The following is an 18,508-nucleotide window of genomic DNA, read 5'->3' as shown; positions in this document are numbered from 1 at the left end:
TGGTACAGTGGCGCCGCAGGAAGCTAGGGGCCATGCAAAAGTGCAGTATTACACTATGGTGTCATTGGGTGCTCTGCCTGCTCACAGGCATCCATTTGTAGCGCAGTTTGGGGGTTTTATGGTGACAGTGAGAGGTAGTGAAAGCTTTGTCTTGAAGGGCAGCTAGCGCATTAACTTGTTGAATTCCTGTCCTTGATCAAGCATAGTGCTTCAGTATGAGTCCTATATAGCTATATTACACACCAGTTATATCAACTCCGGGGCTACATACCAAGAGTAAACAATCCCTCAAAAATGTTATCATTACTTAGAATGGAAATAACAGCAGAACGACTACAAATTTGACGGTGGGGTCTTCGGGACTGTATATAGGACACCAAGAGCCGTTAATCTCAACCATAATCTCAAATCTTAAAAATTACACACTTCGCCGCCCACCCCCTGTGCGGCGCGGTGACCTCGCCACTGCGGCCCTGAAGGCACCGGAGACAATGCTGGCAGTCAGTATGGATGTTAGCAGGGCCTATCTATGATTTTGCGCCGCAAGAGAGCAAGTTGCATACCTTCGTGCCACTTTCCAGCGACGTTGCTCGACGACGGTGGGCGGCGAAGTGCATGATTACGTCAGATCATGCACTTCGCCGCCCACCCCGCCGCCCACCCACTGGTGTGACTGCCGCGGCAGCGTGACACAGGTGGGCGGCGATGGGGCTAGGTGACGCGGCGGTGGGCGGCTGGTGGGCGGCGGTGGGCGGCGAAATATATCTGCCCGAGCAATATGACTGGGATGTGGCAGGCCAGCTCTTACCTCTCGGCAACACATTTGCCGCCGCAGGGGTTCAATATGATCTCGTGGCTCATGTTTACGCCAGTCATCAAGACGAGCACTTCAAAACACGCTACGCGCTGCCAGATGGCAAGATCTTCGATTATGATGGAATGACGCATGGAGGCCGGGCCGTTCACCGGCCCGGATTTACCTTCAAGTCTGCGATGACAGGTGTCTCCTCAAAGTTTACAGACCTCCCATCTGGGTATATCTTGAGTGCGCTTGTGTACCACTTGGCAGGTGGAGAGCAAGCTCAGAAGCTCTTCCAACACAAGTGACAGCGGAAACCGCCACATCATCTCCGTTTTGACGTTGATCCGACAAACGGCCGCCTGCTTACGAAAACAGCCGTGATGGACGCTCCAGGGTTAACGCAGCTCTCCGACGCCGCTCGTATCTGGTCTCGGAGTAACCAACATCATCTTGAGTTCTTTAGCGAGTACCAACGTGGCGAAGACACGCAAAAGAGCCCCCGGGCAGGACGTTCCAGAGGTTTACAGCAAAGGCGGAGCAAAACCATTGAGGACTCACCGACAAGTCCAACTCCAAGCCTCGTATCTTCCGGCTCTGAAGTTGACGAGCGCGAGTCTGTCATCGGACCAGGGCTCGCAGCTCATTCCTTGTTTTGATCGATATTTGTCGGCCAGATAGACATCTATTGACCCTGCTAGAATCGACGCACTGTTAACTGGATTCGCTTTCATTCAGGCACGTCGTTGCCGCGCTAGAGCTTTTCACGCCCGCGGACCGTGGACTGGATCCTGCGACCTTTCCCGAATGCTGGAGTCAATGCCCACTTCATCACAGTAGCCGCGAGGTAGCTCGCACCGCCGCGGTGCGTTCGCCCCACTGGCAGGCCGCACTGCCGTGTTACATAGTCGTCTGAATCCCAACTTCTACTTTTTTCATCCCGCAAGCTAGCCAAACTGTGCATACACGCGCGGCGCGCCTGCAACGACCCTGAAGACGGTGGTTATGTCTTCCGGCAGCGGCTACAAGGCTCAAACCTAATAGTGAGCTTGCAAGAGCTCAGCTTTTGCAATATCGTTATCGACCGGAGGCGGTATACAGGTCCGCGGCGCCAATGGTGAGTGATTGCCAGTGGTCCGTTCCTCGCAGTTCATTGATGTTCCTCGGCCAGATTGACGTCTATTATTGCTTGGAATCGACGAATGATCATGAACTGGATTCGCGAATCCAGCCGCCGTCTTGCGTTCACGCTACGCTTGACTCATCAACGGGTAACAAGAATCTTGTGTTGACTCCCCAGTCCTCAGGCTGCAACTGCAACGCACGCGTGGCACCTCCTCAATCTTCCCCACTGCCTGCAGCTGCAGAGCAGCAATCAGCGGCTTGCCGGTTACATGGCGGTAGCTTAAGCTACACTGCCCGTTCCTCGCGGCCCGCCGGGCGCAAGGCGCATTGCGCTGCCAGGTTGGCCCTCGGAGTCGGATGAAGTTCCGCCTTTCCCTCGCGCAAGTGCAGGCAGAACCCGTATGCTTCCGCCTCTCCAAAAAAAAAAAGTGAAGCAAATCAGAGATACTAGTACACCGCGGGCTGCGAACGCGCGCCCTCAGAGCTCAGCCTCGGCGGGGAGTCCACGCTCCTTCTAGGGCGGTGCAGTAGCTAGCTAGGTTTGTTTGCGTCACTCAGTACAGCCGGGACGGCAACTGACGACACAGGGGCTTCGCCATGAAGAGTGCAGATGCCAGTGGAGGAGGGAAAAAAGCACTGGCACCTCAAACGCTGGCGACTTGAACAGATCAGCCACCGACGCGGATGCACAAGCGACTCATATGAATGGGTTCCAGAAGCCAAGGGGCCGCGACGCCGTTTTGTCCGGGCCGCAGCCGGAGTCGGTCGGCGTAGACGCCCGGGCGGCGTTCGGCGAGGACGGGCTCGGCGTCGGTTGCGTGTACTTAAAAGCAACGCATCAGTCGTGGTTGTCCTTCATTCGACTTCACATTCCCTCGGTGGACCTTTCCTTTCTCCCCTTCACTTCATTCAACGCGCTTGGTCGCTTTTCTCATTCACTTCCACCCAACCATGCAGTTCCGCGTTTCCCTCACCGCACTGGTCCTCCTCGCCACCGCGCTCCACGCTATCGCCGCCCCTGTCGGGCTCCAGCTCCGCCGCGATGACAGCGCCGTCGCCGCGCTCGACACCGACGCCGACAGCGCCACGGTCATCGAAGACGCAATCATCGACTATGACGTCAACTCACCCGTGCTCGAGAAGCGTGATCCGCGCGGCGGCGTCGGCCGTGTACGCCCTCTTTCTCCTCTTGCCGCTCACTCAAACTCCACACAGCCCCGCCCCGCCCCGCTGATGCCCGCCTCGGCACCGGCTCCCGCCAGGCCCGCCCGCCCCGTCGCACCTCTACGCCCCGGCACTCCCCGGCCCGCCCGGCCCGCTGCACCTCCCCGACCAGCCGCACCAGCTCCAGCACCAGCGCCGGCGCCGGCGCCGGCGCAACCCGGCTCGGGTCCCTCTGGTGTAGGCACCGCCATCGCACAAGGCGCCGCCGACGGCCTCCTCAGCGGCGGGCTCGGCCTCCTCATCCGCGCCAAGCCCGCCGCCGGGGGCGGCCCGAGCGCGCCCCCGTCCGCCGATCCCGGGGTCGTCACGCTGCCGGAGGGCGTCGTCCCGGTCCCCGGGGCCCGGCGGCGGCGCTCGATTAGCGCTCCGCAGGGGCTCGTGCCGGTGCCACTCGGGGGGTCGTCCGGAGGCGAGTCCGGGAAGGATCGGCGTGCCCGGAGGGGTCGTGGGCGGCACCTTTTGAGGCTTTATAATGTGTAGAGGAGTTTGTGAATGGAATGATGTGCCATCCGCGTGGCGCCATTGCCCGCTACAGCACGATCGCACCGCCCGGCGCCCCGTTCGCCGCGGGCCCACGGGCGTGTTCATTACTAAAGCCCATCTTGTTTTTTCACGCCTCAATCAAACGTCCGCCCAGCACCGCGACGCCTCGCGTACCATGATCACCGCGACGCCTCGCGTACCATGAATGTACGTCCCGCGTTGAAGTGCAACGAGCAGTCAAAACGTACGACATTCATCTGGCGAGCAAGCACTGCGGCCGCTTCGAACGGGCAGTCTCGGCCTCGGCGGGGACACGAGGGGCTGGCCAGTGGCTAGGCTTTCGCAAAAAGCCAGCCCACACTGCTCTCCTCTCTCACAATTCTGAGCCCATGTACATACTCATGTTAAATGTAACTAATACAGACCGGTCGTAGTAAGCTGCAAGCCATGGTTGGCAACAGATGGCGCAACAAGTCTACTTAAATTCTTCACTTCATCTCGCTTAGGTGTATCCCAGCTAGACAGATAGTCGAAGTCCACCCGGAGCACGAACGCATGCCCTGTCTTTGCGTCGCGCCGGCCATCCTCCGTATTCTTGCGTGCACGTGCGCTAGCGAGCTCGGCGAGCAGCGGGACCGGGAAGTGCTGGGTGGCTTCCCAGGCAAAGCGAGTCAGCCACGGGACGAGCCCCTTCTCCGCCTCGCCAATCGAACGCAGCACTTCCTTCACAATGAGGGACTCGTAGTGCAGAGGCAGCGCAATGTCGAGCATCTCGATGAGCGGCATCAGGCGGAGGGCCTCGCACAGCTGTGGCACGTCGATTGACATGTTGCGCAGGTGCAGCGCGGTCACATGTGGTGAGCGGCGCGCAAATGCCGCGAACGCGTTGGTGTCCCAAAGTACATTGGATGAGTTCCCAGTATTAGACCGCTCGAGGGTGAGGCTTTTCAGCCGGGGGAGGTCCAGAAACCCGAGCATCGGGCCAAGGACCCCGGGGATACCAGGCCTCCTGTCACCCATCATGCTCAAGTGCAAGCCAGCGATGTCTGCCTGAACAGGAGGCATAGGAGGCGGTGGTGCTGTCTGCCATGGGAAGACCTTGGGGACAACACTAGATTCCCTGACGCCAGAAATCTTCACACAACAGTGCGGGGCACAGTTTTTGAGGAATGCCAAGTTGTTGTACACGAACCGTGTACAAACCATATGGACATTGACGAGTTGTGACCAAGGTACGCATGGCGGAAAGTCTGGGAAGGTCAGGTGTCGAAGTGCCGGTGCCTCTTCAAACAGCGTCCACTTTTCGTCCTCCCACGGGTTACTATCGCTTCCATACTTTCTGCTGAGAAGTCGCACATCGAGTGATTCCAGCACCAGGAGCCGCCCTGGGATGTGTTGAATCAGCTCCTTCAGTTCATCATAGCCTGCCCAGAGTGTGAGCACTTTCCACCGTTCTGCTTGCTGCACGAGCACCGCGGTTGTATCCTCCAGTCTCTGTGGCATTGCTAAGCTAATGCGGAGCGGCATCCCCTTCGTGCGAGCCATTGCCCGGCGCAGCACCTTCTCGGCATGAAAGTCGCTCATGTAGTCGAGCCCAATCACATTCACGTTCGCCCAGATGGACGGCGTGCTTTTGATAACATCCAGCCAATGCCGACAAACCGCGCCAAGTCCGCGCCACGCCGTGTGAGAAAGCACCGCCATCGACCGACTGCACGTGCCATCGTCGTAGATGCCTTCGGTGTCGTTGTCACCCACCGCGTTGTGCAGGATGAGCAGCAGCAGCTCGTTCGGGAGTTTTCGGATGGGTGCAAACACGGCTGCCCACGGAGCTGTGACGAGCGCCAGCGCTTCCCGCTCCTGCGTGAGCCGCGCGAGGATAGTGCGTACAGCCTTTATATCGTCGTCATAGTGCTTGAGATCATTTTGAAACGAGTTCAGGGGGTCTCGCAGCGCTCCAGGAAGGACTGGATAGGTATTGCTGCGCAGGAATGCAAGCGGGATCGCGGTGGCTGCTGCAGCCTTGTGGAGAGTCGACGAGAAGAAGCTGTCTGGGCAGGACATGGGAGAGAAGAGTGAAGAAAACAAAGCCGCGCGTCGCCCTTTTGTATGCGTAAGCGTGTGTGGGCGCGTTGTGTGTGGGTTGTGACGTACAATAGATGTGTTGTTCTCCTGACTCCAACGCAGGCACACACCGTACCGCCTTCGATCAAAGAGTCAGGCGGTGACTCACAGACTGCTCAAACAGCTTGTAAAAGGCGCTACGTCCGAGTCAGCGCCGTTAAAGAGAAAGCAACGACGACGCACTAGAGCCTCTGCAGGTGCACTGCGCATGCCCTCCTACGCTTTGCGGGCCCCACCGCCCGCCCGTTCCATCCGGCGCCCTCTCAGAGCGTGTACGACATGCAAGCCGGAAGAGAGATCCTCAATTCGTGTTACGTTTCTGCGATGACTCATCCGAGCGCTTCTTTACCAACCACGATGGCAAGCGCGGGTCCGGGCCACCGCGCCTGGCTGACCCTGGCAGAACGCGCCATGAGCGACACGCGGCAGACCACATTCATTCCTTTCCCCTTCCATCCCTCTCCGAGTTCATGATGCATCTTGTCCTCCTCCCCTTTCCCGCCGCACTCACAGCGGACATACACCCCAACAGCTGCAACAGAGCTTGGCGAATCTTGGGCTTGCGCGGTCGTCAGGAGGGGCAGGCAACTCCGATGGCGAGTCGGCCACGACGGTAATGGCGGTCGGTACGGCTCCCAATGGCACCTCGGAACGATGAAGCAGGGGGAAGTGGGAGAAGAGAAGGCCCGTGATTGACGTGTGGCGCACGGACCAGCGTGGATCGCACGTGCACATTCCCACGTCAACGGCTTCTCCTCCTCCACGTCCATGTATGCAAGAACGGTGCGCCGTGGCTCAGCGCGCGCCTCTGCAACTGACGCACGATCCGCACGGTGTAACCGAACGACGTTGTCGTGTCCCAGGAGTAAATGTGTCGTCTCAAGCTCGAGGGCCCGGGACAACCACCTACGACACCGAGCACGACGTCAACGTGCCAGCGCTCGCTCCGCGTCGCCCGGGTACGTCCCGTCCCCCGTTGCTCCTCCGTAACTTCACTCACACCCCACTGGCACACAGCCCCGTCCGGCCGGCCCAGCCCCGGCCCGCTTGTCCCGCCGCACCTCCTGTGCCGCCGCCCACCGATGCCGGGGTCATTACGCTGCCGGAGGGCGTCGTCCCGGTCCCCGGGGCTCGTCGGCGGCGCAGTGGATTCGGGCACGATTACGGTTCCGCAGGGGCTCTTGCCGGTGCCGGTCGGGGGTGCTCCGGACGCGAGTACGAGTGCGGGGAGTCGTGGGTGCGATGTTTTAAGAGTGTTGTAATATGTACTAGAGAGAGCGTGTGCATCGAACGAGGCCCGATGCCTGGAGCCTGGTCGGCATTACTTGACTCGGAGTTGAACATCGTGTCCGCATCCCAACGGGCTGATTTCACTTCCGGGCTCGACGTCCGGGGCCCGGGCTTCAAGTTCAGCCCACCCCATGGGGCCCTCCCGACAGTACCAATGCCCACCGCCTCGCAGTAGCGGCGCCGCTCGTTCGCCGCGTGTCAATCCACGCAACTTGTTCAGTCACTTTTTCCCTCCTCCGTCCACTGGCATCGCATCGCGTGCATGTAAGTACACGCGCGCATCACACGCCCCGCGAGGAGAAGCTGAGGTAGGCTTTCCCGCCTCCGCCGTGGTTAGACATACAAAAAGAAGAACTCGAAGTACCGGTACGCGGTTCAACGTCGAATATTCCAAGTGAGCACCGCGGCCCGCTGCGAACAGGCGCGCTCAGCCTCGGCGGGGAGTCCACGCTCCATATAGAGAGGGAGGCTGGGTAGGTTCGTGCTCAGTCCACGGCCATCGCACCAAGCTCGGCGGCTGCTCGGCCCGAGCCTCTTCATCCGTACAAGACAGGCTGGGCAGAGGGGAAGTGGACTCGGACGATCAGCGTCCCGCAGGGCCGGTGCCGCGGGGGCCGCGGCGGGGCCAAGGGGGAGGGAGGATCAGTGCAGGGCGGGGCCGCCCGTAGGCGGGAGGAACGTTTCGCGCAGGAGGGCAAGGGGTTTTGTGGGGGTGACCCAAAGGATGCTTGCCAGTACGATGTGGCCGAAAGCACAAGCGAATCAGTCAGTCCATCTGACTCCGCTGCCTCCACTTTCCAAACCCCGGGTCGTGGCCAGTGCCGCCCGTTCGCCGTGGGCCGCAGTGCCGTCCTCTCTCGCGGGCCTACAATTTTTCCAGCCTGACGCGCGCCGTGCGCATGCAGCAAGGTAAGTAGAACTAGAACTTGAACTTGCGCATCACTTTGGCAACATAGGGAAAAGAAAAAAAAAGCAATTCTATCGTGGAGCATAAAACGCTCATGAGCGTCGCGGCCTGCTGCGAACAGGTGCCCTCGGCGGGGAGTGAGCTGTCGGGCTCCGAGGGCTCTACTCACTGGCAAACCATTCCTCAGGCACATCATCCGCATAAGGGTGGCATAAGGGCGGGCTGCAAGGGGACGAGCGCACGGTGGAAGGGTTGGCAGCGTCCGGGGACCTTTTGGCCTCGCCATCGCGATTCGCGCAAGGCTTTGGCGTTGCCGAGGCCTCCTCGGGGATCAAGACCGGGCTGGGCGTAGGGGCAGCGGAGTTCAGATGATCAGCGTTCCGCGGGGCCGTGTGTTGAGCGGGAGGGCGAGGGTGTTTGTATGTACAGGGGACTGAGTGCTGTAGGGAACAAATCCTTGGCTCCCGCCAAACGCGTATCGCGTCCGTTCGCCACGGGCCGCAGTGCCTCAGCCTTCACGATCATTTTTTCCCAGCCCGAGCACGCCGACTCGCGACCTGCGCATGCAGTTCCCGGCGCATGCAGTTCGCATGACAGTGGCGACGAGTTAGAACCATGCATATCGCTTTTCCAAAAATAAGAAAAAAGGCAATAAAAAAAGCCGCGCTGGATTTTTGAGCGGCTGGTCCGGGCTGGAGGAGCAGAGGCCAGAGGTGCGCGGCTGGGAATGGCCGGGAAGGTACGATGAAAGGGGGCGATATGCGTTCCAAAATAGGCCTTGGATGGGGATTCAGGGAATGCGTAGACTAGACGGGAACGACGAATTTGGCTATGTAAGCGGTTGAAGGCGTTCTATTACGTTCCACTGGCGATGGGAAGCCGAGCCGGGCTGCTGCCGTCGTTACAGTAGACTGGCTCACAAGTTGCAGCGCTGACGCTGCTGGTCTGCGGCTGAAGGGCGAAATGAGCACTGTGCGGGTTATTACCAGCGCGATAGGACGCACCAACAGCACTATCCATCTCTTGTTCGTCGTTCGCAGAGCTTCCGCTGCTGCCTGCTCCAGAGTTTGACTCTTCCCCTCCCCATCCTTGACTTCACCCATCCCTTCTTCTGAAATTCTTCGTTCGCGTGTAGTAGTCTTCAAGTTGCGCGGGATTCCTGGTAGATAGAGGTTGTTGTTGGTGTTCGTGGCGGAGCGGCGTAAAGCGGTGTGTATTGGGAGGAGTTCCTTGTCACTAGGGCCGGGAGAGGTAAGAAGAGTTCTGTGGGCGAAACTGTCAGGATGTGAAAAGTCTGCGAAAGCGCGGAGGGACGCACTAATGCCGCTGAAGACCCATCGTCCGACGCTTTCCCTCCCTCCTACTCACTAGCGGAGAGCGACGGTCCAGGCAGTCACCTGGCAGTGCCGCGCAGCATGACTCCAGAAACAGTCCACGGAGTATGACTTTCGAGAGGGCTGAGTGAAGAGCTGTCGGCCATGGGACGCACCAGAGTACTTGCGTGCGCTATCCGCGCTGTAAATGACGGTTGGACCAAGGGAGGGACACATCACGAAGGTGAGTGGTGGAGGAAGAGGAGAAGAGGGACGGGCCGATCACGCCACGTCACACATCAATTCTTCTTCCTCTTGACGACCACTCGCCTCCCCGCTTTTCGCGACGCCCGACAAAGGAAGCGCATTGTTGTGGCTCTTCTGAGGAGCGCTGCCACGAGAGACGATGCTGCCGGGAACGGCAATACCCAGGGAAGCGATGAATGTGTTTCGATTGGCGCGGGGGTTGCCAGTGTGCATGAATAGTATGCACTGCTTGGGGGACTGTTAAAGCTGTCGGGCACTGGCGAGGCAGGTGCGTGAAACCCTCTAGGTTGTAGGTTTCCCTTGTAACTCTACTTAAATGCAGTTCCAGTGCCCAACTCAGAGTCGCGAGAGAAATGGCAGCTTGGTGTCTGGACTATTCGCTGTGATCTGTCTCTATCCATTTGCACCCGCCCTCGAGCGCTCGAACAGCAATTCAATCAAGCTGTACCTTTTTGTAGTTGAGCGGCGGCGCCACTCATTTGGCATGTCAAGCGGGCCCCACCGCTAAGCGCTGACAAGTCTCCAGCGCTTCCGCTCTTCTTTCCTCCACACCATCTCTATGCTCTGTCTCCTCGCCCTTCTCAGCGCCACCCTCTCCACTCAGGCTGCCCCAGCCATGCTCACCGTACGCGTCGGCATTCGCGCGACTGGAGCAGACTTTATCGACTGCGAGAACCGGCGGAGCCTCTTCTCCATTGTCTGGGGCTGCTTCACCACCATATTCGCCTGTGTCTGGGTTTCCGCCCACCCAAACGTGCCTCCACCCATCCCGCCGCCGCCAGGGAAAGGTGCCTCGCTGTGGCAGCACCTCAAGTGGCAGCTGGTCGGCCAGACGGTGGGCCTGCGGCGCCGCCTCAAGCTTGTCTTTGCAGCCTTCGTTGCTCCCGAGCTCATTGTCGGTTTTGCAGGCCGGCAGCTCGAATGTGCGTGGTACTTCTCCAAAGGTGTGTTGCGCTATGTCCTGTGTCTTCCGCTCATTGCCGCGTTCAGAATTTGACCTCCGTTGTCCTCGGCGCGGTGCCCGTGGTCGTTCTGTGGGTCTACGCGGACGGTGCGCTCCGCTACACGGGCTGCATCCCGTTCTCGTGGGTGTTCCCGGTTTATGTTGCCGGTGTTTTGCTTTATGTCCCCGCGCGCCTGGCGCTGACGGTCCTCCCGCTCGTGGCGCTGCGTGCGCTGCCGGATGCGGTGTACAGCGAGGTGAAGTGGAATCGATACCTCCCACATGTGTAGATCAGTTTGAATATTAGTTAGTGGTAATTTTGAAGTACTTGAAATATAGATTAGTGAATGGATAGCTAATTGATTTGCACATTACCTTGAGCTCATGGATGGACACGGATTGGCAAGTGACTGCGGGTACGAATGAAGGGCTGGTGCCTCCTGTTCCAGTGACGGACTCCGATGGATCTGCAGAAAGGCCAAGACTCAGCGGAGCCTCGATGCCGTCCTGCCCGGGCCGGGGCAGCTCGGAGTCGGGCGGCAAATAAGAGTGCGTAACAGGGTCGGGCGGCCAGGACGGCCCGGACGGCGTTCGGCAAGGACAGGTTCAGCGTCGGCTGAACGCGACGTATAAAACAACGCGTCGGTCGTCGTTTTTCTTCATTCCCCTCGGTGGAGCATTCGTTTCTCTCTTCATTCCATTCAACGCGCTCGGTCGTTGTTTATTGCATTTTCCTCCTTCCCTTCCTTGCCATGCACTCGTCCTCTTCGCTGCATCGCTTCACGCCATTGCCGCGCCCGTCGGTCTCGGCCCCGCCGCGATGACGCTGCCGTCGCCGTCATCGAAGCAACCACCTACGACACCGAGTACGACGTCGACGCGCCAGCGCTCGCTCCGTGCCGCGGCTCCCTAACTTCACTCACACCCCACACAGCCCTGTCAGGCCGCTCCCCGTCCGGCCCCAGGCCGCCCGGCCCTAGCCCGCCGGCGCCGGCCCCGCTCCGCCATAGCCCGCCGCCCCCGCCCGCCGATCCCGGCGTCCGGTCAGGGGCGGCAGCAGGATAATCATAGTGGCCGCTAGCGTGCCGCATGTTGATGCAAGGAGCGTGCGCCGTGGCCAAAGGGTCGCACACCCGTGAACAGTCGCCGAATGGGCCCGTCCACGGTCCACCGGCGCGCAGCCCGAGTCGCAGGGGAGACAGAGGCAGCGCGTTCGGCCGCATCGCACGCGGCGCCGTGGGGCCGTGGGGCCGTGGGCCGGCCGGTCGGTCCGACTCGGAGGGCAGTGGATCTGGGGACGATGACTCGTCGATGAGCGACGTGTACGTATGTACCTCGACGGCAGTGCTGGGCCCGGGAGGATCAAGGGGGCATGCCAGTAGGCGGGATGCTTTGAGCGGGAGGGCGAGGGGTCTTCGAAAGATGTTTGCCAATTCGGTTCCACTGAAAGCACAGGCGAATTAGTCTCTGCGTGCGGCGCCGCCAAACCCCGGTGCCGCCCGTTGGCCACCCGGCACCCGTCCGCGGCGGCTTTATCGCGTCATAGGGACGTGGGGACCGCGGGCGTTGGCGAAAGACCAGCTAGCGTGGGACGAAACCGGGGTGCCAGTCCGAGGGCGATCAGGGGGGTGTGCTTCTTCCGGTCCGCGCGGCGGGTGCCGGATGCGGGGAGGATCAGAGCACCAGGCCGACGCGGGGCCGCGAGCGGGTGAAAGGACGTTGTGCGCGGGAGGGCGAGGGGTTTTGTTGTGATGATCGAAAGGATGCTTGCCAGTCCGGCGGCGGACTGCCGCCCGTTCGCCACAGGCCGCACTGCTGGCGGCGTGGTGTATTGGATTGAAAGATACCGGTGCATAGTCCAGCACCTGAGGGAAGACGACGGGGGAAACCATTCGGTAATGGCACACGCCATCCCACGCCACGCCACGGCCATCAGTGGCGTGCACGCCGGCGTTTGGCGGGCGCACGCCATTCGGCCACGCCACTATGCAAGCTCTGCATTGCAATGATCGACGATCAAGCCGCATTGAATCAGCCGATCGCCACATGGTGTGACTGCTTACGCTTGACGTGCTCGTGACCATCGCGCGGCAGTGCACGTTTCTCGAGTCGCTGGAGTTTACGCTCGACGCCTTTGCCGTGCCTCTGGACCCAAGCGTGGTACAAACTTCACCGACAGTTATCGATTTCTGCTACTCAGAGATTGATGATTTTGATGATGAGATCGACACCCTGGCTCTTGCGAAGTTCCTCTTGGGCCTCTTTCCAAACCTTGCATTATTTTATACATCATGGCCCAGCATTGAGGAGGAGGAGCACCTGATGCAGCGCTGGGATGAGGTGCAGGTGCGGTTACACGAGCTCCGGGTGACTTGCGATTGAAAGCGGAGGATAGGCTGAATACTAGGAACGGTGAAGTTGCCAGGCGCCTAGACATGGTATAGTACTTACCTGTTATATGCATGCTTTATAACTTGACTCCAGAAGAAGCAGTCTGACCAACCACTACTTGTTTTCTACCCTGTTTTGAACCAGTTTCAAAACCAGCCACTTACTGCCAGTTAGTACTGGCCATTATTTATTATATTACAATTTATTATTATGGCATATCATTATCATTATTACAATTATACTATGGCAACAGATATTATATTCTGACATTATTATCATATTATTATGGCTACTATATTATAATATATAGACTCTCTCACTGAGTTTTCAGTTCGCTGGCTTTGCAACTGCCTCCCAGTCAACGCCCCACTTTCCTGACTTGACTGTGTCACATTTGATCAGTCTCATATATCTTGTTGGAACTTGTAGGCCTTGTACAATGCTTTGTACAGGGCCAGTCTTGGGTGTTTGAACCTTGTAGATCTTGTGCAAGGCCTACACAGGCCTTTACAAAGATTTTTGATGCATGCAGCTTCAAGTTGCTAAAATTCAAAATTTAAACTAGCATATCTGAAGTTAGAACAACTGCTCAAACTCCACATCTACTTGCAATCCACACATTGCAACAACAGCGAGCACGTCCTCCTTGGCCCTACCTGTATCGATGTGACTATCAGCAATGTCAAAGTCAGTGTCGTCCACCCGGACAGACATGCGGACATACACCCGCGGTCGTGGTGCAGGCCAGGCTGCCATTGCCCATGTGCAGAACAGTGGGACCATAATGTGCACGGATTTCAAGGACCAGATGGTCAAGTGCTATGAGCGGGGAGAGCAGATTGACTGCCCAGTGGCCACGGCAGTATGGGGCGTCCTCCGGGCCCTCCTCGTCGACCAGTCTGAGCTGTACCTGTGAGCATCCTGAGGTAAGCGAGATGGCCCAGTTGCAGCAGCACTGTGTTCCGCCCAGGGCTGCAGTGACAGAGTTAACATGGTGAGATTGTGGGCATTGCGAAGGAAGGCATTTTGCAGCAAGTCCTCTGATTCCTTGCTCTCGATTGTCAGATCCATGTTCTGCAGAGCCGGGACCCGAATGAGCATGGCGAGGTTTGCGAGAAAGGCGCCATCCATATCATCGGCGCTAAGGACCAAGGAGTCGAGGCAGAGACTGTCCACAAGGAGATCTGGGCACTGCTCCCAGGAAGAGAACATGCTTTCATATTTGCAGTCATATAAAGCCAAGTGTCGTGTCAACGTCGGGCTCAGGCCGTATCGGGGCGTCGGGGGTCCGACTTCAAAGGGGTCTGGGGAGCACGAGGGATGGGTATTCGCCCGGAGAATAGACGATATTAGATATTAGGGATGGATCGGATGGGCGCCAGGTCCCAGGGCGGATCGGATGGGCACTGCGTAGGGCCGCAGGGGTGAAGGGAAGGGGTTGGAAGAATGGGGAATTGTCGAAGAGGACGGCGGTATGCGGGCCCGTTCGGGCCCGTGCGGCCTTATGGCCCGGACGGCCCGACCCGAACCGTGACATCACCCCCTCCGTTGTGGGCGGCGCCTCGACGCCCTATGGGTCCGTGTCCCCTGGTCTTGCTTTCGGATCTTCCATCGGCCGTTTACGAGTTCTTCGCGGCGGGGTGCGAACGGGTTGAGAATATAGAAATCCTCGAGTGCCTCTTCTGCGCCTTCCAGTTTGTCCCGCAGTTCCCACGTCCACTCTTCTCGAGGGTAACCTTTCCACTGAATTAGGTACCTCAGGCGATATCGACCTTGCTTGCGTACAAGGGAAATGGCCTCGACTTCGTAGTGAGGCTCGCCGTCCCGCATCTCTGCCGGGGGTGGCGGGGCGGCCCGTTGGTGATCTGCTACTGGGGCGTTCCAGGGTCGCAATAGCGCTGTGTGGAATACGGGGCTCACGCGCCAAGTTGGGGGTAGGACCAGCTCGTAGGATGTTTTACCAACTTTGCGCTTGACTTCGAACGGCCCGAATCTTTTGTCGTCCAGTTTTTTTGAGGGCCGATCGCTGGTCAAATTCGTCCCCTGGAGGTAAACTTTGTCCGATTCGGGTCCGGAGAGCGCTTCCAATCGTAGTACTTCTTCATCGTTTCCTGGGCTTCTTTCATGGCTTCGGCCGCGTCGGCCCGAGCTTCCTTCATCCGTTCGGCAAAAACTGTAGCAGCTTCGGTCGGGACCTCTTGCGGGGCTTCGGACCCCTTCCTCGGGTGAAATCCTAACGTGAGGAAGGAGGGCGAGAATCCCGTTGAGGAGTTAACTTTATCGTTGAACGCAAATTCCGCTAGGGAAAGCCAGTCAGACCAGTCACTCTGCTGGAAGTTGCAGAATGTTCGGAAGGTATTGCTCGACCTCCATATTCGCACGCTCCGTTTGCCCGTCCGTCTGCAGGTGGTACGCCGATGAGGATCGAACCTTGATTCCCAGCAATTTGCTCAAAGTCGCTCATGAAATGCCCGATGAATTGCTGGCCCCGGTCGCTAGTTACTTCCTCTGGAAATCCGTAATCCTTCCAGACGTGATCACGATATAGCCGAGCGACTCCTTCCCCGGAGATGTTTCCCGTGCACGGGAGTACACGTATCCCTTTACCCAGTCTGTCGACGATCACGAGGATTGCGTTGTATCCGGAAGACTCGGGTAGTTGCACGATCAGATTGATTGATATGCGCTGCCATACCCGAGTCGGCACGCTATTCGGGACCAAGGTCCCTGCGGGGCGTCTCGGGAATATCTTCGTTCGTTGGCACAACGGGCAGGCCCGTACGTACGCCTGGCAATCGGTCTGAATAGACGGCCACCAGTAGTTGCGGGTCGTCAGTTCAAGGGTTCGATGCCACCCTGGGTGTCCCACGATAGGGATGTCATGGTGTTGGCGTAGCACCCGATGCCTCAGTCCCATAGCTGGGGGTACGTATACGAGTCCGTTCCGAGTCTTGAAGCCGTCATGCTGTTCCCAGCCTTCCGGTTCTCCTTCTTTCCAGAGTTTGAGGACCTTCTCCTCCGTGGCCGATTCGGCCCGTCGGATCGAGTCCATCAGCCCGTCGCCCTCCGTATGCTCCAGTGTGAGCATAGCGCGGATCGCGTGTTCCTTGAATAGCCCCGCCGGTAGTAGGACGATATCCTGGTTATCCTCTTTCCCGTTGTCGTACCCGTTTCGTCGGGATAACGCGTCGGCCCGCCCGTTCGTTTTTGGTGTCGTCCGCGCCCAGTGCAGCAATAGTCATGTCAACCAACTCTTGGGGAATGGCGGGAACTGAGTCTGTGTCTAAGGAGACTCAGAGTTATGATAGAGCAGGGCAGTGCGGAGAGACCTGAGGCCATGGTGTGAGCGAGTGGGAGTTTTGCACAAGTTATCTGACTCACATGCCATGTCAGTGGTCACAGCTGATGTCAGTGGTCACGGCTGCTTCTTTTCGCAAGCGATCACGTCACGGCAATTGATTCACCCACCGGCATGTGCGTCGGATATCAATCTCTCTCCCGACTTCCATGTCGTTGCCGACTCCATGCTCGTGCGGTGCCAGCACCCACCAATGGGGCCCCCGGAGACGACTGGCAGGACGAGGGATGCTGGAAGGCATCCGCGTGGACTGAGGCTGGCAGGAGGAATCTCGCCATCTGGGGACCAGACTGGACAGTCGGTGAGTCATCGCTGAGGATCTTTGTGTCTCTGTTCCAACTTATTGGTGCAAAGCCACAATGGGAGGACGTCGACGGATCTTGGGGCTAATCTGTGAGTCGTTGCCTCGAACCAGCGGCACCCCGATCAACATTTACTGTATTGCAAAGAGAACGCTTGTGAAGGGCGACACGCAGCTTTGCTCTCTGCTAGACTCTTCCATCTCCACCCCAACGGCTTCTTCTTGTCGCCGCTTTAACAAGGCTGCACTGGCTGCCACCGCCGCACTCGCCTTCTTCCACGGCTATACGATGCGAGGGGGATAGCAGTGCTAGTGGCCGCCGGAGCCTCGTAGAGAGTCGTCCAGCAGAAGCCGTTGGGGGCGGACCCGCAGGGTGCAGCACCCTGCCGCCTCCACGGAACGGAGGGAGCCCACGGCTCTGCGGGACGCTGATCGTCCCTGAATTCACTGCCCTCCAAACGCTGTTTAACGGCCCCCGGTGCGCTCGACCCGTTGCCCAGTTTGTGCGGATGGTGTCCCGAGGACTATTCTCGTATATACTCGTCCCGAGGAGGCGCCGCGGAGCAGGGCGCGCCCTTGCCGTGGCGCCTGTGAAATGTTCGTGAAATCCGCAGGTTCAGGCTCTATACGCGTCGGACGCTGCCCTACGCTGGTTGTTTGCGAAAGCGTAGCCACTGGCCAGCCCCCGCATCTCCTCGGAGCGGCCGCGATGATGTTTCAATGGTTATCATCTTTTTTTAATTTTCTTTTTTTCACAAACTTGAAGGTGGAAAGGTCTGGCATGGCTTATCGTTGCGACGCGCATACGCGCATCTACATGCACTGCGGCGAATGGGCGGGGAAAAAGAAATCATCATTTTGTTAGCACCGTGGCCGCGGCGAAGGGGCCGCCCACGGCTTTGACGGGGGGCACGGATGGTTCGCCTGTGCTTTTGATGTACACCAGGCTCAGCCTGCACTGGCACTCGTCCTCCCCACATCCGGATGGGCGCCGCTGCGGACCGGACGGAGCCCACGGCCCTGCGTTCGCACCGCCCTCCAACCGGACCCCGGCACGCCCGGCCCGCTTTGTGCGGATGGTGCGCCGAGGGGGCCGAACGCGCCACTGAGTATGGCACCCGCGGCGCCTTTGAAATCAGGACGTGCTGCTCTGTGCGGATCCTGAACATCCAGGGTTGTGAAAACCTAGCCAGCCCCCCGCACCTCCCTATACAGCCACACCCCGGCCACGCCGGCGGCCGGGGTGCCCGTTCGCAGCGGCCGTGGTCCTTGCTGAGAGTGGCGTCATTGTTTTTTTTCTCCTTTTCTACACACGCGGAGAGGCCTGCCAAAGCTTCTTCAAGTTGTCATGGGCCGCGTGACTCGTATGCGCGCGTGTACGTGCACATTTGGATGGGGGAGGAAAAGGCGGAACGTATTACTACTCTTCAAGGAGTGCGGCCCGGCCCGTGGCGAACGGGCAACGACTCGGTGCGCAGGCGTTGGCAGGAGGCCCACAGGACGGGACCAACCCCAGACGTGCCAGCACTGGCGGCAGTGGAGCCTCTGGGCCCGGAGTCGGGACACGGACACGATATCCAACCCATCACGCGTATCAGTAACTCATACTGCCATTTACAAACTCCTCTACATACTCAAAATCCTCAAAATGTCCCCCCTACGACCCCCCTCCCGGGCACGCCGATCCTCCCCGCACTCGTACTCTTCTCCGGAACGCCCCCGACCGGCTAACCCAGCGGCACGCTACTCTTGCCCGGCCCGGGATGCACCGCGCCGCCGACGGGCCGTGGGGACCGGGAGGAAGCCCTCCGACGGCGTGATGACCCCGGGATCGGCGGGCGGGGGGCGCGCTCAGGCCGCCCCCGGCGGCGGCTTTGGCGCGGATGACGTCGCCGAGGAGGCCGAGCCCGTCGCCGAGAAGAGCGTCGGCGGCGGCTTGTGCGATGGCGGTGCCCACGCCAGAGCCAGAGCCAGTGGTAGAGC

At 59.3% G+C, this 18,508-nt stretch overlaps 3 protein-coding genes across 3 annotated transcripts; 1 reads left to right on the top strand and 2 right to left on the bottom strand.

The window, feature by feature from the left end:
• Positions 1 to 4,045: 4,045 nt before the first annotated feature.
• Positions 4,046 to 5,695, bottom strand: MIND_00907400 (F-box domain-containing protein; the record flags this gene model as incomplete). Its single annotated transcript, XM_037365714.1, has 1 exon — positions 4,046 to 5,695. One exon carries the CDS (start codon positions 5,693 to 5,695, stop codon positions 4,046 to 4,048), a length of 1,650 nt encoding a protein of 549 aa, XP_037217126.1.
• A 3,112-nt stretch (positions 5,696 to 8,807) lies between these two features.
• MIND_00907300 (uncharacterized protein) lies at positions 8,808 to 9,290 on the bottom strand (the record flags this gene model as incomplete). The annotated part of the gene is made up of 3 exons (XM_037365713.1): positions 8,808 to 8,903; positions 8,957 to 9,227; positions 9,271 to 9,290. 3 exons carry the CDS (start codon positions 9,288 to 9,290, stop codon positions 8,808 to 8,810), a joined length of 387 nt encoding a protein of 128 aa, XP_037217125.1.
• An 801-nt stretch (positions 9,291 to 10,091) lies between these two features.
• MIND_00907200 (uncharacterized protein) lies at positions 10,092 to 10,782 on the top strand (the record flags this gene model as incomplete). The annotated part of the gene is made up of 3 exons (XM_037365712.1): positions 10,092 to 10,355; positions 10,405 to 10,476; positions 10,523 to 10,782. The coding sequence occupies 3 exons, from the start codon at positions 10,092 to 10,094 to the stop codon at positions 10,763 to 10,765; spliced, it is 579 nt and encodes a 192-aa protein (XP_037217124.1). The 3' UTR covers positions 10,766 to 10,782.
• Between the last annotated feature and the right edge of the window lie 7,726 nt (positions 10,783 to 18,508).

Source organism: Mycena indigotica (genome assembly GCF_014461135.1).
Source record: "Mycena indigotica strain 171206Taipei chromosome Unknown Mind.scaff0008, whole genome shotgun sequence".
NCBI classification, from domain to species: Eukaryota; Fungi; Basidiomycota; class Agaricomycetes; order Agaricales; family Mycenaceae; genus Mycena; species Mycena indigotica.
Note: the sequence above shows the minus strand (reverse complement) of the source record. Positions and strands in the feature narration are given on the sequence as shown.